The following is a 23,470-nucleotide window of genomic DNA, read 5'->3' as shown; positions in this document are numbered from 1 at the left end:
GTTTGGCAGAGAAATAAAGGAAATGGCACGGTATGTATGTATCCAAGTATCAGGGTCAAAACGTCTGTCCTAAGGCAGGAAAGATGTATACCTATATATGACGTCAAAAAAGGAGCCACTAGACCAAAGGCACCGGAGAATGCAGTTGTGTGCGTGAGATTTTAGACAATGTAAAAAACGAATGAGATTCGGTGTATCGGTAAAGGAGAAATATTTAGAAAGAGTCACAGTCTATGCCATATTCCAGCCATACCCGGCCATTCACTCTTCCCAGCTCAAACCATGCACATCACACACCACGTCTTTGCCCACGATGCCCCCTGGAATTGGAATGCCTTTCTGCCCAGTATCTTACTGCTAAAATCTTTGCATTATTCAAGGCCTCGCCCAAATGTGACGGCCTGTAGTGAGAAAATCAGAATGAGCTCTCCTTCCTATACACCCATGGCTTATTCAAATGTTTCTTCTTCCAAAAAATTTATATTTTCTCACTAATTATTGCTAATGGCTTTCTCATAGGTCTGTTCCAGTATATTTTAATGCATTGCACATGGTTGGTACTCTCTAGTGTTTAAAAAAGGGCAGTGGAATTTTTCTTCTCGAAGATTTAAAGGACGGATTAGAAGAGAATGGGAGAAGAACTGGAGGCAAAGGTACTATCACCCTTATCTCCCAGCGGGTGGGCCTCCACCTTCTCCCAAAGAAAGAGGTGGCACGTGGGTCTAGAAGGAAAGTGAGGGGCCGGGGTGAAGGAAGATCCTATTTGGAGCAGGTGCCAGGTGAGGCGACGGAGAGGTGAGCAAGAGAGGGGAAAGGTCTGTTAAGTGTCAGGTATCGTGAATTTTCAAGGGGCCAGATTTCCACAACAGGTTTTCTCTCACTAGACGTTCACAGTTGGGAGAACAGAGAGAGCAGCACAAAGACGCAGCACTGTTGCCTGGGGCTGTGAGCCCACCATCATCACTAAGAAACACTTAGCACAGGAGGGTGGGGGCTGTACAGAAAGAGGCCTCCAACTTCGCTGAGGTGAGCAGGCCATTCAGATCACGTGGCGAGAGATCCAAATGCAAGCTGGCAGGCCAGGCTCTCCGTGTGGCTGCTGAGAACGGCCGGGGAGGATTTTGAACACCGAATCCTGGTCCCACCCCACAGGGACTGTGATTTACTTGGGCTGGGCTGAGGCCTGGAGCAGCTGTATTTCTTAAAATGCCCTGGGTTGAGAACTCCTGCGGTAAGGAGAGCTAGATCTGGGAAAGGCAGAGGGGTCAGGAGACTGAAGGTTCTAGGCAGGGTAGCGTGCAGGATGAAGTGAAAATGCTATCTGGGCGTCAGGCCTGAAAATTCCCAGGAAAAAGGAGGGCCTGACTTTACATAAAAGAAAGTATCTATGTTTTAAGATCCAAATGTGATCTCAGCTAGTTTCCACTGGACAGACGTCACCATTCCCTAACTGACAGTCATAATTGGCACTGTGGTAAGCAGATGGTTGAACGGTAAAGCAAAAGTTACAAAGCTTCCTTCTATCCTTTCTGTTGAAAAGTTGCCTATCCCAGGGCAGGCTCGAAGGGTCTCTCTGGGTCTTAGGGAGACTGAGGCGAGACCATGGCCCAGAGGACACCGGATGCTCAAGAAACCCCCTCACGGGCCAGACCCAAGGTCAGCCCCCTGGACAGATCTCAAGAGACCTCCTGTGGGAGGGCTTGGAGAGCAACTCTATGACTTCGATTGTAAAAACCAGGCCTGGCCCTGGTTTTCTTAGTCGCCATTTATGGAGCTCATTCATAAATTTGGCTAAGAGGTTTTTGAATTCATTTACATTTCCTGCCAGTACCACCTTTTCGGACTAATGAGTTCCTTAAGTTTATAACCTGCTATATGAAGTAGATTTCCTTTCGTTTGCCCTAAACTTACTTCACTCTGTCTTAAAGAGTACCCTCCTTGTCCCCAAAAGAAAAAAAGTAAATAAGATTATAAAATGAGGACGGATTGGCTGAAGAAAGCAGGGCAGAAAAAGAGCTAGGTGTTATAGGGAACCGCAGACTACCTTAAATTCGTAGAGTAGTTTTAAAAGGCAAACATGGCTGGAATGTGTGACCGTGACCGAGAGGGGAGCTGAGGGGACCCCTCCACAATGATTCCATTGTTCTTGGGCTGCCTGGACCCTTCCAGGGGCTCTGCATCCTGTGTGGGACTGCACCGCTCAAATGAAAGGGAGAACTTGAATGTTTAGCCGATATCAGTAAAACTGATTAAAACACTGGAAGTGGGCCCGGAAAAAAAAAATGAAACAAATTTGGATTTTTCAGATTGGAGAAAAGAAAGTTAGTCTATACAAAACCACCTAAGATACCATGTATAAGACGGAAAATAGTTGTTCTATATTAGAATTGAAACACAGAGGGAAGGAGTTAGAGGGTTATTTAGCTTTGCTATAAGAAGGAACGTCCTTACACTGGCAATTGTATATAAGATGGAGGAAACCACACAGTTTATTTTTTAAAAAAGCTCCTACGGGTGTTTCCAGAATGATTTAAGGTTCGCCTTGCCTTTTGTACCTGCCTCCAGGGTGCAAAGACAGCTAAATGAGTTATTTACTCAGAGGGATATGGGAAAGATACAAAAACGGATGCGTGCATTAAGCATTTTAGAAAAGAAAGGAACTTGTGCTTAAAATATTAATATGTGTAATTTTTAAAACGATAAGGAAACAAGTATTTCAAAACCATATTAACCGTAGTGGGCCAAATAGCAGACCGAAGTATCTGTTGCATTTTCCCCTCCAAGGTCTCAGCACGAAGTTGATTATAGGAAAGTCTTGTGTTTTAATGAAAAATAGGGCAAAGGTTAGGTGTAACAGGAATCCAGTCCTGGGGGGCTTGCAGAACGCAGGTTAGGCTCATAAAACTGCTCATTAAAACGCTCTGTTCTGAGGCAAAAGCAAATAAATGAGCTCAAGGAAAAGAGCCACAGAAATCGTCTAGAAATATTTCCATGAAAGACTGTGAAAATAGTCCTCCCTGGCCATAAGAAAGGTTCGGTTATTGCTTATACAAATAGCCACACTTAAAAAACTTTTAAATACCTTCCCTGCGATGCTGGTTTTGACCTTCTGCCAAGAGCTACTTAATGTTTTTTTTCTTTTAATTCTTCTGAATAGACCGTATGATGAGCAAAAAATAAAAAGGCACACACACACACACACCAGAAATTTTTGAAATAGCATAAGAGGAATAGTTTTGTTATTAACCTCCACCCCCAAATTCTGATCCAAATAAGCACATTTACAAGTTCTACCCTGGTTTCAAACCCTAATCCCAAATGATAGACATGCAGACCCAAAAACATCTCAAAGATGTATAGGGCTACGTACTATTCTCTACATGTCACTGTCTCACAGTATAGAAAACACGTAGACTGAGGAATTTTAAACTAATAATAGTAACGGCTTGCCGGCAACCTAATGAAGCACAGGAGGACTTGTAAGAAAGCAGCCCCAAAGCAGCTCAGACAGAGTGCTTACACAACGGCTGGCTGGTCTACACGGCCCCAAGCCAAAATCAACACCATCAGCCAGCATCGCCCATCACGCCCATCACGTATAGAAGGAACTGCCCAACTCCATGGTGATTAAGTGTGTGTGTGTGTGGGGGGGGCGGGGGGTTAAGAAGGGGGGTGTCCAGACGCCCATCTGATTTTTAATGTAAATTCAGCGATGCCCCAGGCTCTGTCTGAGTCACCAGAGAGGCAACCTGGTGGAATCTCATTGTGCCAAGCGATTAAACCAGAGGGAGACCGGCTCACCGGCTCCAGAGGGGAAGCACACCCATGAGGCACGTGCTCTGAGTTCACACCTGGCGACTCTACCTGTGGACTTTCCTTGCACTGTTTCCCTCGCCTGGTGGATCCAGGAACCAGGAGGACCACGGGAATTTTGCCACTTTTTTTTTTTTTCAAGTAGAAGGATTACCAATAGCAATCTTTCTTTTCACTTCGATTTATTTTATCTTAAGAAACGCAGTCTGGAGCTCGCCTGTGAGGAGCAATGCATCACATTGAGAGGGATTCCTTCTCAAAAGCAGGGCTGGATCGCCTCAGGCTTCCCGCCAGCAATGTCTTCTGCCAGGGTTTGTGCTCCTCGTTGCTGTCTCACTGGTGGGAAGGGAGCTGACTGCGAGTGTTGCAGAGATTTGGCTAAAACAAAAATACAGAGCTATTTTACACAGCTATACCAGATCTCGCATCCTGTGAGATCGCCCGACACTTGATAAGCACAGCTTGCCAACAAAGGCTCATCTCTTCGGAGTTCGCTGTGAAAAGGGGATTTCCTAACTCACCCCGCTCTCTCAACACAATCAGCAGCCTAGCCTTCCCCACTGGCCTCTCACACACCTTATTCTGGAATCATGCTTTCTTTTGCTTTAGATTTTGCAAATTATTCTTTCCACGGTGGTAGTTTACATTTTTTACCTACGCATGCATAATACACACACACACACGCATGCACACACACATTCTTGCACAAGTTAGCAAGATTTAAAGCCTCTCATTTTTTATTCTTGAAGCCCCGAAAGGAAAACTGTTATTCATGTGCCAAGGAATACAGCCATTCATTATTTTTTTTTCTTTCTTTTTTCCCTGTATATCCTCCCAATAGAATTAAAGGCAGTCTGGGATGTGGAGTAAGGAGGCCGAGGAAGACAGAGAGGAGTGGGAGGGAGAACAAGATGGCATTTTAATAGCCTCCGCCATGCTGATTCAACACAGTGGGGACCTTGTGCTTCAGACTCAAATTCTTTCCTTCCTTCTAAGCCTTGCACGTGGCTCCTTCTCCTGAAGCCACGCATCGATGTCTCCAGATAGAACTGGGAGAGGCGGTAACTAGTAAATGGCCTTTCTGAGAAGGATGGAGGATGGAGAGGCCGAGGGCAACTCTCATAACTCTAGCTCGGACTTAAAAAAAAAGAATTCATCTTGAAATAATTTCAGTCTTATAAAAAGGCTGCAAAACTAATACAAAGAATTCCCGTATACTTTTCACCCAGATTTCTCAAATGCTGACATCCTGTAAAACCACACAACCATGGCCAGTCAGGAAGCTTCGAAGAGTATTGAGTGCCTCTCAGTTGGAGTTTATCTGGTGTTTCCTCATTATTAAATTCAGGTTAAGCATGTTTGTCAAGAAGGAAAACCACATAAACGACGTGTGTCCTTCTGAGCGCATTAAATTGGGACGTGTGATGTCAACCTGTCCTGTGGTTAGTGATGGGAACTTCGATCACTCGGTTAAGAGGGTGTCTGCCAGGTTTCTTGGCTGTGAAGTTTCTATTTTTCTCCCCACTGGAATTAATACGTACGTTTTGGGTGACATTTGGAGGCTATGTAAACATCCTAACTTTTGCGTCCATTGATGAGTCCTGAGAGAAACCGTTATGACTTGGTGTTTTGCAAATGGTGATTTTCTATTTCTAGTTTCTCTTCTAAATGTATGATTTGGAACTATACTGTAAGAAAGAGCTTTCCCTTCTTCATTCAATTGCTTATGCAATTATTTACTTACCTAAGTGGTACTATCATTACATTAAATGTGTAAGAATCTGTTTAGTATTTGTGGGAAAAGAAAACTCACGGTTCACATGGCGTTTAACTACCAGACATTATTATTATTATTGCTGGTTTTATGGTGGCTTAGATTTAACTAAATGTTTATCCGTGTCCTTGATCATGTTCCTTCTGGATCATTCTCCTTGTTCCAAAATTAGCTCTTTAAGAAGTTCCTTTTGTGTGCATCTGTTTTTGTTGTTTGAAATGTCTTTATTACGCCTTCGCTTTAAAACACCACTTTAAGTAACACAGTTCTAGGTTAACAGTGTTTCTGTCTGTACTTTGAAGATTATTCCATTATTTCTGGTTTCCAAGGTTGCTCTTCAGGAGAAGTCTTAATTTGTGTTCCTTGGAAGTTGATCTCTCCTTTTTCTCTGGATGCTTGTAAGATTGTCTCTTTGTCTTTGGTGTTCTGCAATTTCATTACAATGTGTATCGGCATGTTATCTGTGGTGCTCGTAGAGCTCGGAATTCATGATTTACATCAATTCTGGAAAAATTTTTGCCATCCTCCCACTCTTTTCTAGAATGATGATTAAACATATGTTAGACTTTCTCGTGCTATCCTTCATGTCTCCTATACATTTCCTATTTCTCTCTCTCTGCTGCGTTCTGGGAATTAATTCAGTTATATATCCCGCAACGTGTAGGAACTGGCTTGCACCAGCATACAAAAACCAGTTGTGTACATCTCTTCCCAATTCTGTTTTCACTGTCATCATATTGGTAGTTTAAAATTGGCCATGGTGGGAGTGGGCACACCATGGAAATTGACAAATATTTAATAGCAGGGGTTTTCCACCCCCAGAGAGCTATTTATTAAACATTTGTCAGCATACCACTATATACAATCCATTTTTACTTAGTCTCTCTTCAGCTATTTAATCTATTCATAAACTTTTAATTTCAATAATTGTGTTCTTCATTTCTAAAAATTCTATTTGTTTTTTTTTAAAAAGATGCATATTCTTTTACAAAAAAATGTGTTCCTTCTCAAGTTTGTGATTTGCTCTTTTATTTCTTTAAACATTTCAAACATAGTCCAAAATCTTTCCTACTGTTTGTTATTTTCTTGTCTCACTCATAATGGCTTCTTTTTTGTGTGTCCTTTTAAAAGTTGGATTGTGTATTTATGGGTTTTCAGTTGTTTGTGAGTCTGTGTGTGTGAATCCTATTCAGTCTGATGTGAAGGTGTGTACCTCCATAGAGTATTTATGTTTCTACAGGCTCAGAACCACTTCCAATTTTTAGGTAATTTCTCAGTTTTCATTTTGCTTGACCATGCAAGTGGTACAAACTTGAATTCTCAAAGAAAACTTTTCTTGCCTTCCACCTAGAACCCAGGCTGAGATTAAACAAACAAAAAACCAAAAATTTTCCTTGTTATCCCCCATTACTGGCAGGTAGATTTTTCTTGATCTATCATTTCATTGAAGGTGTATTTCTTTGGGGGGCCTGCTTACTGCAGGGGCCTTGGTTGTAATTTTCCACTGTGTTCTGGCTGAGGCCTTTTCCCCTGTCCCCACAGGACTGTGTAAACCCAAAGCTCCTGGGGGCAGTGATGGCAAATGCCCCAAGGACAGCTGTAGCTTCACCATAAGCTTACCTGTCTGCTTTCCAGACCCTTCTTTATTTCTGCACCCCAGGGTTTTCTCATCTTTCTTGTGAGCAATATCAGGCATTTAAAACAGTACTTCTCACACTGTCCTCAATATTTCTACATGTTTTAAAGTCAAGATAACTAGTGTAAAAAAACTGCTGAAAATCAAAGTCCACATGTCTTTTAAAAAAATGCTTTCCTACGACTAGTGCAGTTTAGAATAACAAAGATCTGAGATCTCTGTTTGGTGTTCAGTCTTCTTCTTCCTCAGCTTATCCTACAGCAAAATGTTTTATAACACACACAAACACACACACACACACCAATGCATATGTATTAAGTACTATTATGTATTGACACTATTATTAGCTATTCAGAGTAGTTATTGATCTTTACAAAACTTTGTAAACCATGAACAAGTGGAATTGGAGGTTGACACTAAAAGCAATTTACATCCTAGCCACCATTTTTTTTGTGTGTGTGTGCCAAATTTTATTTGGGTTCCATGTACTGTACCCTTCTCGTTTTCTTAGATACTAGTAACAATACTGTGTACTATTTGTATAAATATGAATATATACTTTGTCTAAATGTAGAGGTATACACTTTGAAAATTGTTTTACTGATAGAACTTGTTTTGAGTTTTCGACTAACTTTGTGACATAGGTAGACTTATTTCTTTTCGAGAAACTAACAGTCAAAAGAGATGCATAATTTTTCCAAGGCCATACAATATAAGTTGAAGAGCTCGAATTGAAAGTCAGCTTTCGAAGCTCTAAGTCCAGTGTGTAATAAGCACAAACCAATCAGGAAAACTGGGGCATTTTCCTATCTTTGTGGGGAAGAAAATCCTATTAGGTCAGGGGAATATTTTATACACACACACACATACACACACACACATGAAACAGTGGCTCAATTTTAGTGCCTTTTTAATTCCATCTGTTAAAATGGATTTAATTAACATATTAATTCTTTATATGTTTTTGAGAGTTTTTTTTTTGTTTTTTGGTTTGTTTTTTGGCGGGTTATTCTGAATGATTTAGGGGATCTTTAGTTCAAAGTTCTCCAATATAGTCACCTGGCACAGAAGTATGTTAAAGGGCTGCTCAGACCTTGGCTTTCTATTTCCAATTAACATTCATATAAAAAGGAAAAAAAAATGTTCACACTACAAATCGCCAACTCAAAAATATCAATACCAGGAGCTCATGCGTTGCAATGATTTTTCCACCTTGAATGCAATAACAAGTTTAAGACATATTCTCTCTACCTTCATAGGCGAATCCTTGCAAACCAATCAACTGGAACTCTTCATGAATTCCTGCACTCACAGTGAGATTTGTAGTGACAGTTTTCAGTTCAAAAGTGCATTCCTGCTGTAAGTGGACTACATAGGATCACCCAGAGGAAGGGAGTCCAGTATCGCACACACAGCTGTACTCAGAGAAGTAACTTTAGACGTCAAGATAATGTACGTGGAAGCTGTGTAAAACCGCAAGCCACCAGCGCGTTACAGAGCCTTTGGCAAGCGACTGGTTATTGTATCAGTCTCTGGCGGTACACAGATCTGCGAAGCCGAAGGATTGGAATTGGTCACTTAAGCTGTTCATCCTCAGCTGCCAAGAGGTGGGCACATCCTGACCTCCGGAATTAAAGCCGGGCACAGTCCCAAACGCCATCCTACTAAGAATGTGGTCACTATAGTTCCAATAAAGACATCCTGTTTCAGCAACTTCACGACTATCTAATTGTTTATGTGTTTCCAATTCGTTTTAGTTGTGTAGGCGTCTGTTTTCCTTCCACCTACGTATAAACCAAGAGAGTGTCTTGAAAGGGCATATTCGATTTTTTTTTTCTATCGCCCGGACTTAAAAACAGCTGAACTTATTTTCCTGAATACACATAAAAAGTCCTGAGCTGGGACCTGATGTATCAAGTTTCAGCCTGAAGAATTTTTCTGAGCCGATGGTTTATGCTGAAAATGCTGACAGATGTCGAACAGCCTCAGCAAAACAATCTTTAAGGGAGTCCTGGGCAACAGACCATGTGGCTACTTTGAAAGTGCTAAATTCTTGTTGCTAAACAATTTTACTTAAAAAAAAAAGAAAAAAGTCCTAGCATTTATTATTACATTAACATTTTAACAGTTAGTTGGAGAAAACCATCAATGATTCTGTAGCTGAATTTTTGGAACCAGCTAGTTCCCATTTTGCCTTTTCTCTGGACACAAGAAATTCTCTCAGATTTATCATTCTAAAGGGTCAGATAAGAGCCTGACACGTGAAATTATAACCTTTAAAGCACAAAGTAGATCCCTGAAATGTTTAAATTGCTGCAGGAAACCCCTGAAACCAAGAGGATCTAGATGGCAAACATTTGCTGTATTTCTGGCAGTGATTTTTCTTTGCTGGGATATTAAAATATGAGTCAGGGGAACTACAAACAGCACAGTTCTGATCAGAAACAACTGAATGTTTATGTGTTCTATGGGGGGGGGGGTTCAGACTTTCCCAGGAGGGTAATAATTTAAAGGATGTCAGTGAATGCAAATGAATTTCAGCCATAAGAAGGAAGAAGAAGTGAATAGTACTTTTGTCTCTGGGAGACTTGGAATTTCAGACGGGCTCCATTTTGGGTAATTCTATTTAGCCTGCCTACATTTTCTGATGTTGTTTCAGTTGGGAATGATAGAATGATATTCCTGATCCTGAACTGTTCAGCAGTGTTATGCCACGTTGTTAACAGCCGTCAGGTTCCATGGATGTGCAGAGAGATGAGCTCCCCACTGATTTAAAAAGATCTTATAAATTGCGTCTTATATAAAAGAGAGCAAAAGCCTTTTAACAAAGAAAGTATGATGTGAGTAAGAACCGAGGCTTTTTTCGCTTCTGTCATTTCTCTCGCATACCACAGTCTCTGACATTCTAAGAAAATAATCTATTTCACCGCAGTGCTGTGCTCCTTGGAGAACTGTTTTTACATCAACATTTTCCCCCTATGCTAAGTACTTCCTTTCTTTGTCTCTAGTTATACCGTGCTAGGTAAGCCATCTTCTAAAAGTCTGAATGCTACACAAATAATCAAGTGGCACAGAATGCTGGTTTGCAAAGAAAAAATATCCAGCTCCTCGGATTTAGCAGCATGTTAAGTCATTCGCAGGAGGAATATTCCACCTACAAGAAACACAGACACTAACGAGATAAAATGGAAGGGTATGAAAGATGTGAGCAAACTCAGGGTGTTATTACCATATTCAAAAGTGCTAATGGAGAACAGAAATGCCACAAACCACGTAGAAGAAGGAAGATGCTCTATCATAGGTTTGATTTATTATCTTCTCTGTTTAAAGAAACAACAGTGATTGGTTGAAAGAAAGATAAAATATAAAAAAATTTCTGCCTATTAGGTTGAGCAAGTTTGCACAGTAAGAAAAAGACAATACAATGGTCCTCCCTTATTTGCAGCTTCACTTTCTGAGGTTTCAATTACATGTGGTCAACTTTGGATGGTCTGAAAATATTAAATGGAAAATTCCAAAAAAAATCCTAAGTTTTACATTGTGTGCCGCTCGGAGTAGCGTGATGAAATCTCTTGCCATCCCTCTCAGTCCCACCTGGGATGTGATTCGTCCCTTTGTCCACACTGTACATGCTATCTTCCCATTAGTTACTGAGTAGCCATCTCACTGATCAGATCGGTTATCAGAGAGAGAGAGACCATATTCACATAACTTTTATTAGAGCATATTGTTGATAATTGTTTTATTATTAGTTATTGCTGTTAGTCTCTTCCTGTACCTAATTTATAAATTGAACTTGATCATATGTGTATGTACAGGAAAAACAGTATATATAGGGTTCGGTACTATCTGCGGTTTCAGGCATCCACAGGGTGTGAGGGGGTTGAAACTATCCCCGCAGAAAATGGGGGATTTTGACCTTCAGAAATCTATACCAATTTAGCATTTCATGTGTATCCTGGACACACATCCCACAACAAACATGTTAACTGATTCAGTGCCGCGTTTTATCTGCCTCTCCTCCTCCCTCCTCTGGCCTGGGGACGGCTGTCTGCACACATGTGGAGTTGGTGCTTGTTTGGTTCTAACTCCTGACTGCATGTCAACCCCTTTCACATATCAGTCCATCATTAAAATGATTGTGCGTAACCACATAATTCAGAAAAAATAAATCCTGAAGGCAAAAATACTCTTTGGCCAAACTGACCTAAATAACATGTATTCTTTAGAAGCTCAGTGAATACTGTCTTCATTTATTCCATTCTAGTGAATCCAACTCCAGGGATGAACATTTGGGAATTTTTTAAAATCTTACTTTAGGAAATGGATATTTGGCAATATATCACTATATCCATATTACCTCTATGTGAAATTCAGAACAGAACATTTTATAATTATTTTCTCATTAAAATGACTTAAAATTAATGACAGCTAGATGCAAGACGATATCAGACCACACACAGTAGACTCAAGAAAGATGTGTCACTTACTCTTAGGCAAACTAGGAAGGGAAAATAAAAACCACTGACCATAAACACTATCTCTGTACGTGCCAAGGGTCCAGTAGCAGCAGCAAAATCATTAACTGAGTGCCAGGGGTTGAACTAAGGGTTTCATTGATCTCATTTTCTCATTTAAGCATTACCATAATCCTTGAAGGGTGTGTGTTACTTCCCACTTTGCAGATGAGGAAATCGAGTCTCAAATGGATGCAGTCATTTGTCAAATAAGTGTTGAGTGCTGGGATTCAAGGCTCTTGTACCATTAGAAACTTGTCCACTGTAAATGGACTAGCAAAACTGTGGTGGAGAAACCGGTAGAGTATTCAGGTGGGAAAAAAAGTCTAGAGAAATGCAAAGGAAGAACTGATATTCCTGGGCATGTCTCTGGTGTCACAAACCCCTGATATTGAAAGGTGGAGGCATTGAAAGGTTATCCAGAAAGTGTTCCACTGGGTGACACCTTACATTATTTACTTATTGAAACTATTACTGGGAAGACGGGGCATTGGGCAGGGCTGGTGGAACCTCTCCAGACTTTGAATTTATCATTTACCAGGTCTGTGAAACTGGGCAACTTATTTAATCTCGCCAAGCCATGGTCTCTTCCACCACAAAACGGAAATGAGAACTACAACCCATAAATATTTGCTGTGAGGACTGAATGGGGTTTTGAAAACACAAGCACAAGGCTTGACACATATTTAGGCATTAAACAAATGGCACTTCCCACTTCCCTTCTGTACTTACACAAGTTTTACTAACATTTTCATACGTTACACAGATTATTCCTTTTTTTCTCAGCGTTTTCAAGTCTTTGAGATTCCCTGATTCATTATTTTTTTTTGGTTTGCATTCATTACAGTGAATGAAATATTGTATACATGGATGTGTGATAAATTTTGGTAGACTGTTAGAAAGAAAATGGGCATAGAAATCAGGAGATACGGATATGAATCCTGGCTCTACCATTTATCTATCCCATCATAATTCTAGGCTCACTGATCATGAGACGGCCTAATTCTACTTCCTTTGGAGGTGATCTATCCTTCTGGATTCTTTTAAGATCCCTTTTTCTTTGGTGTCCTAGGGTTCCAGTGGGATGTGCCTAGATGTGAATTTATTATTATTTAATCCTATTGAGGACTTGTGTTGCCTGAATCTGAAAATTGGTGAACTGCAACAATTTTGGAAAATTCTCAGCCTGCCTGGCCCTCCCTCCCTGCTCTCTCCTCCGAGCTCCCTCAATGTACTTGTAGTATATGAGTATAGAATTGGATTAACCATAATCCTTGGTTCTTGGCACACTTTCACCATTAATCAGTGTATGGATCAATTCTGTTTATTTAGGTTTTTAATTAGTTATTTTTATAACATAACAAGCACCTGTGATTCATTACCAAAAACAAAACAGCTAGGCCTTTTTCAATAACCTGCCTATGGCACCTTCTGCTAATTAATCCCTCTGCTTCTGCCACCCAAGGTAACCATCAGTGAGAACAATCAACAGTCCCTTACTTTCCTTTTATTACTGTTTTATTGCGTCTAGAGGTAGTTCTAAAGAGTTATGTTTAATTGGTTATTTTTAATTTCATAAGAGGAATATACTATATATCATCTTTTTTCATGTAGATTGCTAATTCCTCCATGCAGTTGAATGTACTGTAATTCACTTGTTTGGAAGGCTGTATAATAGTCCAATGTGAAAATATACTGCACTTCCTTCATTTGCCCTTCTATTGATGGCCATCTAGGTTGTTTCCAGATTTTCACTATTATGAACAGTATTACTAGGAACATTCTGCTATTGCTTCTTTGACCAATGCCCTTTCTCCATTCTCCGTGTCCTTCTAGAACTTTGATTAGATGTAGGTTAGCACTACTTAGTCTGTGATATCATCTTTTTTCTTTGTGGGTTTTATTCTGATCTGAGCTTTATTTTGGTCAGTTTATTCATATCACTACAGATTTTCCAGTTCATGAATTCTCTATTCAGTTATGTCTAATCTGCTTCACTGAACCCTTGGATTGAAATTTTCATTTCAAGGCTTATATATCCTTTCAAGAAGTTACTCCCCACCAATCTGCTCAATCTTTTTGCTCATAGTTACAAGTTTCTCTTTTGTTTCTTAAACAGATTAAACCTTTTGATTTTATTTCTTTGCCTAATAACGCCAACATCTTTTCTTTAGTGGTCTGACTTCACTGTTTACTGTTTTTCTTGGTTTTCAGTAGTGGCTTCATTCCTAATGTCCCTCCTTCCTTTCTTCATCGTGAGCTCTTCATTTTCCTTGGAACTCTATCTGAGGGAATTATTTAAGACCTGGGTTAAACTTGCATGTTTTTCCACAGAGGATTTGTGTTTGCTTCTGCTAGTTTCTCTGGGGTTACTACTAACCCAGGAAAATGAAATTCTGTACTTGAGGTTTTTTCATAACACACACAGAGCATAGATTCAGACCTTGTACCCAAATAAGGGCAGATTTGTGGTTATATTGTCTAAAGGCAGATCACCACCACCCTCCCTCCACTTCATGCCAAGGACAGTAAAGGACAATTTCCTTGCTTCATCCTTCGGACATTGGATCTATTTCTAGTATTTCCTTATACTAACGTTTCAGTTTTGGTAATGCCAGCCTGTGTGACGGTCTCCTGTTAGATTCCTTAGAACCGGGAGGGTCCTAAGCTTCCCTCCTTTTCCCCAGGCCTCCTTTGGCCACCACATTGAAGGCTTAAGACCTCCAGAGTCTGGGTGAGATCCTCAGGGTGAAAACCAATTCTAGCTCACCTCCCAGGTTTCTTGCTCTCACTTCATTTTCTGGCCTCTGGGGATTCTTTCCTTTCCATCCATGTTGGCAATGCATTTACAAATAAAATTTGCATATTACATTCAGCACGCTAACTGGCATTGTGTGGGGGTGTCCCTCAGGGTATCTGATCTGTCATTCTATTGAAAACAGGAGTCTATCTGTCCCCATTTCAGTATTTATTTTCTACTGCAACAGTTTCTTAGTCTCCAGTCCTACATTTGCTCACTCCTCATACACCACTCTTACTAAAATATAACGATGATCCTATGTTTAAATGTCTTCAGTGACTCCACAGTGCTCTTACGATAAAGTTCACACTTCTGCCCATGACATACAAAGCTCAGCAAGATTGGGCCTCGTCTCCCTCCCCCACCCCTCAGCCTCCTCTGCACATTTTCATACAAACTTTATGCAGTCACAGCCATCTGCCTTCCGTTCCTCCAATACACTCACTCTCATTTCTCGGAATTTTTATGTACATTGTCCCTCTACCTGGGATCCACTCCTTCTCCCAGATTTTCACTTGTACCCTTCAAAACTCATTTCAAAAGTCACTTCCTTTTCAAAGCATTTTCTGACCCACATCCATGCTTGTCAGGAAAACATAATTAGGCACCTCTCATCTCTACTTCCTAACATAACTACTTTAGCAATTATGATACAAGGTGATGATAAATGATTTTATAGTCTCTCCTAGCAGCCTGGGAGCGCTAAGAGAACAGGGAAAATATATGTACAGTGTATATTTCATGCTGTATACCCAGCACTGAGTACAACGCCGGACATGTGGAAAGTGCTAACTAAATGTCTGTGGAATAAATAAGTGAATCAAGTGGGCACAATGACACTTCAAAGTTCGGGAAATGTGATGAGGAAGACTTATTCTAATGGGTAACTGTGTGTGTGTGTGTGTGTGTGTGTGTGTGTGTGTGTGTGTGGTTTGGATTCTTTGCGCTTTAAAATTATGCCTCATTTTCTGACTTCCCATCAATAAAGAAAGCTGACAGCTAACTTTCCATTCACTTTACCCTATAGATTTTGAAATGCTGGGCTTATTACCGTACCACCCCAAATGCCTTCGGAGCCAAATTAATAGAGAGAAAATAGGAAGCCTTTATGTCACAGTTGTCTGAGAACAGCTTTGTCTTCTGACATAATTTTCTCTAGCATAATCAATTCGCCTTTCTGAAGGAACCTCAAACACAAAAGCAAGATACAGCCGAGAGAATGCTTTTTGAGAAACAAACATTTCTAAACGTGATGAAACTAAAGTTTGTGTGTGAGTCTTTTCTAGGAAACAGGGAGATAACTGCTCGGGTTTCAGGCTAACTCCTCTGAATCTTCTGGAAAGAGAATTCTTATTCCCTCTATGAATACTTTTCTTTTCCAAGATATATTTTTAAAGGCTGCTAGTTTAACAAAAATTCTAGGCACATCTGATTTGGGCAGAAGACCCTGTGCATTAGTCATCAACAGACAATGGAATAAAACCTTTATGAGGCTGTAAAATGTGAAGGATTCTGAAAGCTTTTGGTATTAGGGCATTTAGTGAAATATAACTTTAAAACTGCCAAAGTCTTCAGAAAAACAAATTTTGTGATATGTCTACCTGTATCTTTTTTGTGTGAGCACACACTCACAGACCAACACACAAACACGTGTGGGCAACAGAATTAGAATCCTGATGGCTTCCTTGTCTCAAAATTTAAACCACCAGCCATTAATATTTTGAGTAATTCCTACTCTATTTCCAGTTTGAGCTGAGTCCATCATAAAAACACTGTGAGAAAGGAAACAAACTGCATAGATTCCATTTGGCAAATCAGGGGCCTGTAGATCTGACTGTGGTTCAGCCTCTGGCGCCATCAGTTGGGCTCAAAATCAAAAGCTGTGGAAGGTGGTAATTAGCAGGGACTCTAGACCACTCAGCTGGCAACAGCAGGCTTCTTATAGCCACTGGGAAAGTGAGTGGGAAGGGGTTCAGAAATGTTCTCTAAAATAACATTGCTCCTTCAGAATGGATGGCTGCAATTACAGGGCTGTTTGCGGGGGGGATGGGGGGGGGAGGTAACTGATTAACATGCTTACTGACACCTTTGTTAAGCTGTCAGTATTTAATTAGAAAGTTCAGCTACTGGCAAGAGCACTCACGATAAGCCTCCTAGCCGATAAGAAGTCTAGGGTCCAAGCAACATCTTCTAACCCACTCACAAAGGTGAAAGGGTAACGTGACCTGGGCACGGAGACCACCGACAATTCTTGGTAAAAAGGGCACAATCCCACTCACTCCCGCAGAAACGAAACCAAGGAGAGGCATTTTGCCCCAGCAGTGGGAATATAATTTATGGAGGTCACATGCGGAGGACAGAGTCCTCTGAAGCACGCATGACCCAGGCTGTTGGTTTCTTAAACTTGAGTGTTAAACGGACAGAAACTGGCTCCGTGGAGGCCCCTCCATGTGGCCGTAGACGTGATCACTTACAGATGAAGGTGAAGTAGCCCGGAGTGGACAGAAGATGAGAAGCTTGTGTTGTTCCAAACTGACCAGCTGAAGGAAAGTTTATATTTTAAAAAAACAATCACTTGGTCAGTGACTCATGGGGAAAGAATTCTTAAGCTTTCTTCAGGGAAACCCCAGTAAATAACATGTATAATAAAATGGAGATGGTGTTGTCTGTTTTGTTGGGCCTTTCAGTCCACATAATAAACCTTCTGGCAAAAAAAGGAACTTTCTGAACACGATTCTCTCTGGGAAACCCCCAAACGGCAAGAATGACTGCGGCTGCCTTACAGTTTTACAGAATATTTTGTATCTCAGAATTACATGTGAAATAAAAACTTGGAAGAAATGTGGAAAAAAATCTGCTTTTTGTTATAAGGTTGAGGAGTTTTCAGTCGGCTGTTTGCATGATTCACACTGTGCCCCACTCCTCTGAAACTCAAAACCACATATCGTAAAAACCAACACTGGCTCAAGTTAATTCTTCCTGCTTTGTCCCTGGGAGAACCAGCCGCTCTAAGCATGTCCCACTTGACACACAAGAGAAATGAATGAAAACTTCTCGGCCTGCATCAACTTACTGGAATATGGTGTAAATCAAACACTTGAAAAGAGATCTGGAGTTCGACATTTTTTTTTTCCTAATGTGGGGTTTAACTGACATAATCTATAACAGTTTCAGTTCCTCTCTTTTTAATTAGCAAAAGCTTTTGGAATTTTGTTGTTTTGGGTCTCTAAGAACATCGTGCAACAAAAAAAAAGTTGAGCAAAATAAAATGTGCTTCTAAATGATTAAAGAAAGCCCTGTTTGCTGGGGAAAGGGATGGTCAGAGTTCTCTGTTCTCTATTCCCCAACCCCGGCCCAGAAGGCTTTGTCAAAGCCACACGGTGTCTAATCAGCAAGTCTTTCGATTATTTTATGTTAATTAAAATTATGGTTAGTTTTGGAGGTTAATGTATACATGTACGTGTGGCTTCAAAGACTTCCCAAATTACTGGCTGAGCCTGCTTGCCTGGGGCAGGCCTGATCTGTGATAAAACTGACCACATTAAACCAAGTTTATTGCTGGGGAGTTTTTTTTGCAGGTTTCTTAGAGAATTTACCATTTTAAAACTCTCTCAGGATCCCCAAAAGAGTAAGGGAAAAGGAAAAAAAAAAAGGAGAAATGTAAAAAGAAAAGAACAAAGGAACTAGCTCATATCAGACAAGAAAACCAGCTTCACAGATTAGTGAGGGGACGTGACAAGGGCACGGACAGGACTGTGACAGGGTGTGGCTTCCACGCGTGCTCACTCCTGCTGCTTCTTTCTAAATATGACATGTTGCAGGGCATTGATTTAGAGAGAGGAAAGCCTAGCCAAAAAAATTAATGAGAAGTGGTTGATACTATTTACTCCAATGTATTCCCCACTTCGTGCCCTGCAGATGGTCGTGCTCACAGGAGTGAGTGCTCAGTGTCTGTCAGGAGCTGTAATTAGGAAAAGCTTGGAAGGGTGGTCAGAAGAAACCCTGATGGGCACAGCTGCCGAGAGCTCGGAGGGGGTGGGGGGAGCTGGGCAGGGGTCACGTCTAGGACACAGGAACAAACAGAAGTGGGGACCAGCAAATGGGGTCAGAGTGGTGCTGCCCCTGCAGAGGACAGCCTGTCGACCCCTCACTTCACATACAAGGGAGAGTGTCAGTCTACACCTGTCTCTGAAGACATACTAATTCCCAGAATGAATCTAACCCAGAAGGTAGGGCGGGGGCACAGCGTTCGTTTACGTCATCTATTCCTGCAAACGCTCCTTGGTTCTGGCGCTCACCTCCTTGATGACCAGGAGAATGCCTTGATGGGTCTCCCGGCTCCCATTACATTTATCCTTCACTCTGCTGCTGAACAGTCTAGAACACCATTCTGACCTTTCGTAGCTTCTCGATGGCACAGGGTGCAGTCCACGATCCTCCGTGACCCACTCCCCAACCCGCTGTTTAGGCAGAAGTCCCATCGTGCCTGACCTCGACCAGTCACGTCCTCCCATTACGATGCCCTCCCCACCCCATGCCACAAACTGCTGGTTCACCTCATGAGTCCTGTCCCCTAAGCACACCTTTCATTCCCCTCTTTTGTAAGTGTCCATTAAATAGTGAGTGAGCTTCTTAAGGGCAGAAATGGACGGCTGAGTAATTTTTGTATTCTTGGCACCTAGCAAATGCTCAATAAAGACTTGACTGAACAAAGGTGCAATGAGAAAAACGGTAAGTGACATCAAACTCCCACAGGCAGGACACGCAGGAACGATGTATGAAAGAAGGCTGGCTCTCAGAGATGGGGAGGTCACCTGGGGAGACCTAGGCAAGTACAGCGGCTCCCGAAAGTGGAGGCGGGGCAGAGATTCAGGGAGCTGTTGCCCTAAAACATGGCTGAACACCGCGTGTTTGCGGCACGTCTGGGTGCTCTGACCCCTGTGCTCAGCACAGCATGGCCAGATCCTCTTCACACTGCAGTATTTTGACTGAGCAGAGAACGCGCCAGGTCAGGGCACCCCTGACTTCTCAGCAGATGACTGTCTCGTGCTGATAACGGGACAAGGGCAAGAGGGATGGACAGAGATGAGGTTTTGAAGGCAAGATAAGCCAATGCAAATGTTCTAGAAACAGACTGGTGGAAAAAACAGATGGAAACAGGTAATACAGTTTGGGGAGAAGCTTTCAAGAAAGCATCACCCTGTTCTCCAAGGGCAGCAAATGCAAACTTTCAATACCCTCAGAAGTCAGGAAGGACATTTAGTTAGAGGTAGACTCCAGCCTAATCCCACGAATGGAAGAGTCTTTTACACATTGAAAAGGAACAACTTGACATGCCCCAAATATTTCCCAACCAGAGGTTACCCTCAGCTCTCCTTTAAAAGCAATCAAACCGTATTTTCTATTTAGAAAAACAAGTGTCAGCGAGCGTCACCGTCAAACTTAGCAGGGTACAAAGTATGGAAATAAATCACCAACCGAAGAGGGAAAATGTGAACATGCCTTTAACAAGCTAACATTATTGAGAAGAATCACTCTAAAGAGCAAAAAGGTAAAAAGAAAGAAAGAGAAAGAGAAGTGAAACTATAAACCTGTACAAATAAACTTTCCACTATTTATATGTGTCAAGTTCAGATCCACTTTCACTCTGGATTTATAACCAAAGCGAAGCACTGGTCGTACACTTAGGCTCATCTGGAAAACTCCCTGGAAGTTCTCAGAGCCCCTTAGCACAAAAGTACAAAGAGATATGGTAATGACTTCCTTGAACAAACAAATAGACACAAAGGAGTGAGTTGGTTTGAGCTTTTGGGGCCCACCCGGTGGCCGGTGGCTGCTCTGATCCCGTGCCATGCAGAAATGTCTTAGGCCTCTCTAGATCTTCCTTCCAGCCTGGGGGCTGCCAGCCGTCGTTTTCAATGGGAAAACGGAATGACTCCCCACCATCCCTGTCAGAGCTGCGAACAGAATCCAGCCGCAGGCTCCCCAGCTACTGGCAAAAGGATGTGCTTGGGCAGGGAGTGATGAGACAGCTGAGTTTCCGGTCAGCCTGGACCTGGGGCTTGGTTCCTAGCATTACACCAACCTACTTCACAGGAGAACCAAAGGCTGGGGGTGTAAACTCTTCTTCTATGATGAAAGAAGGGCAATCTTGTGTGGACCTTATATTCTGGCTGCTGTGAATACCTAGAGTCGCCATTCGAAAGTTTAGACATTATGTAAAACGTATAGTCCCAGGAGCCATCCTTAGGAACTCAGAAGATTTGGGAGGGCCCAGGAGTTTGCATTTTAACAAGCAGCTGGGTATGTCCGATGCAGGTCTGATGGGGCACACCGGGAGACTCCGAGTTAGACACTGTCCCTGTCCTTTCGCCTGCTCTGTGAGAGTGTTCCCCACTCAACACTGACACTACCAGATGGCGATAGGTGTTGTTTAAAAACATAGGGGTTGTTGCGTTATTTGATAAAGTAAGTTTAAGAATTGTGGTGTCAAACACATTTACGTGTTTCTTTATTCTAGCACTCTCCATTAAAAACAGTGCTAACGTACTCTGTGTCTCCCCAGAAGGGAGATAAAGAATGCCGTGTGACCCAAACAGTTTTCATCATCAAAGCTCCTTTTTCTTTAAATGGGCTAAGCAGACGTTGGGAATTGCTGCTCTCTAGAACTTTTAGGTAAGAACATCTATAAGGAGCACAGAACTCCTGAGGCCAACCCGTAAGACCTCGATGGACGTGGTTGAATAGGAGGGTACATGAGAAGAACGCCCTGGGGCAAAGACGCCGGCTGAGAACACACGCTGTATTTACAAGCCAAGCAGCAGCTCGGCGATAGGTGGACACCTTTCAGGTGACAGCAAATAGTAAAGACCTTGATACACAGTACACTTAGATATCTGGAAAAAGGGGACGGTACGGAAAGTCATCGCCACCTCTGGCTGTAGACTGTGGCCCTTGAACAAAGCTTGAAAGACCATGCAAGTACGAAAACCAATGATACCAAAGAGCTTTCGAGAGTTTACTTTGTTCCTGGCACTGTTTTATAGACATCACAGGTACTAGCTCATTCAGTCTCTGTGAGGTAGAAATGAACATCAAGTGCCACTGAACAAATGGAGAAAGAGGCTCAGAGTCACGTGAGCAATGTCACCCAGCTATGATGTGGCAGAGCCTGGATCTGAGCTCAGGCAGGAGCTTTAAACCTCTGTACTTCTGTGTCCCTCCAATCGAAAGGGTAGGTTTGCAGGTGGAGGAGACTATCTAAGCAGCACGCTTTTTTTTTTTTTTTTTAAGGGACAGGCAAATGATCAAATTGGCAAGGATTAAATAAGAAGGTAAAGAAAACTTTAATACTCATTGTAGGTTACGATGAGGTGAGATGTTAGGAATGTGAATTACTCTAGCTTTGAGGAAAGTAATTTGGTGGTGTGAATCAAAAACTCTATAATTATACATTCCCTTTGATGCCAATTCCACTTCTACAAATCTACCCCAAGGAAATAATCAGAAACGTAGATGAGGAATTATACACAAAGAGGTTTACTCTAAATTTACATGTAACAATAAAAATTAGATTGCAATTGAGTCTGCATATTAGAAAGTACATGAACTCAAAGCTGGGTGTGAATCAAAGCCTGACTCATTCATGTATTACATATGTGGTCTTGGGCTAGTTTGCTAACTTTATTAAGCCTCCTGCTCTTCATCTCCAGAATGGAGAACATAATGTCTACTTTATAGCAGGGACATTCAACAGCGGTACTATTAGCATTTTAGACGGGATAATTCTTCATTGTAGAAGGCTGGCCTACATCTCATAGGACGTTGAATAGCATTCTTGGTCTCTACCCACTAGATGCCAATAGCACCCATCAACCCAGTTGTGAGCGTCAAAAACATGTCCAGACGTTGCCAAATGTCCCTACTTGAGAACCATTGTCTTCCAAGGTTGTGAGGATTAAATGAGCTTATCTGAAGATATTTAGATAAGCTCATTTAGTGGTGAAGGGAAAGCGAGAAATAAACAGTTTTTGAACGGGAAAGCCAGGTAGAGAAAAGAAAAAAGGAAAGCTTACATACTATAAGTCTATAATTATAATATATGCTGAGGAGAAAAAGCCAATAGGAGAGAGAGAATGAATGAAAATGTAAGAAAGAGCATGGAACTAACTGATAAAGCAAAGTCCTAGCTATGTGCTGAAGAGATGGCCTTGTCAAAAAGGAAGACCATCCCTGAGCTGGGAGTGCAGAGAGAAAGGGTGAAGAAACAAAACAGTTCTGAGGGATTTCCTTTTTGTAGGAATATTATCTGTTGTGGAAAAAAAAAAAAGATATAAGAAGTTATTTTCCCCATAGTATATGTCAACAGAGGTGGGGTTGAGTTCAATCAGATTTAAGTTAAACGTACTGGGAAAAAACCAAACCCTAATAATTTATTCCATCAGCATTTTATTGTGTCTAGCCCTGAAGAACAAGGTGTGTAAACAGTCTGGCAATGTAAACATTTAAATGTACGCTGGAGAACTGGCTCCAGAAATTTCAGGTGAATCAATCATGGCGGCCAGGTGAATGGCTGGAAACTTTGCAGGCTGCTTCTCTCACCACCTTTCCTTTCTCTATTCCTTCTTTTCCCGACTTCTCTCCTTTGCACTGTCACCGACTTCTCCCCTCGAAACCCTACACCTGAGTTCACAGTTTCTGACTTGTTTCTTCCATCGTTTATATTCATTCATTGAGCCGTTCCACAAATATTTACTCACTACCTGTTATGACCCAAGTCATACTGCTATAACAAGCACAAAACCATAGGGCGAATTTTGGTCTTCATGGAGTCTGAAGGACAGGTAAGAAGACAGACAACACACAAGTAATAAATCAAAACAGGTAGCACGTAGCAGAACATCACACCAATTGCCAACACACAAAATGCT

General features: G+C 41.6%; 1 protein-coding gene across 12 annotated transcripts in view; it reads right to left on the bottom strand.

Annotated features, from left to right (window-relative positions):
• DNM3 (dynamin 3) overlaps positions 1-23,470 on the bottom strand; it is a 388,315-nt gene that overhangs the window by 46,764 nt on the left and 318,081 nt on the right. The window contains exon 18 of one of the 12 annotated variants that reach the window (XM_074322213.1): positions 4,132-4,191. The exons of the other annotated variants lie outside the window; for them this stretch is intronic. Coding sequence (XP_074178314.1) covers positions 4,147-4,191 — 45 coding nt within the window. The 3' untranslated portion in view covers positions 4,132-4,146. Of the gene's footprint in view, positions 1-4,131; positions 4,192-23,470 lie in introns of those variants that run through there. 12 annotated transcript variants of the gene reach the window in all.

Source organism: Rhinolophus sinicus, linkage group LG17 (genome assembly GCF_036562045.2).
Source record: "Rhinolophus sinicus isolate RSC01 linkage group LG17, ASM3656204v1, whole genome shotgun sequence".
Classification (NCBI taxonomy): domain Eukaryota; kingdom Metazoa; phylum Chordata; class Mammalia; order Chiroptera; family Rhinolophidae; genus Rhinolophus; species Rhinolophus sinicus.
This window is presented reverse-complemented; position numbering and strand designations above follow the sequence as displayed.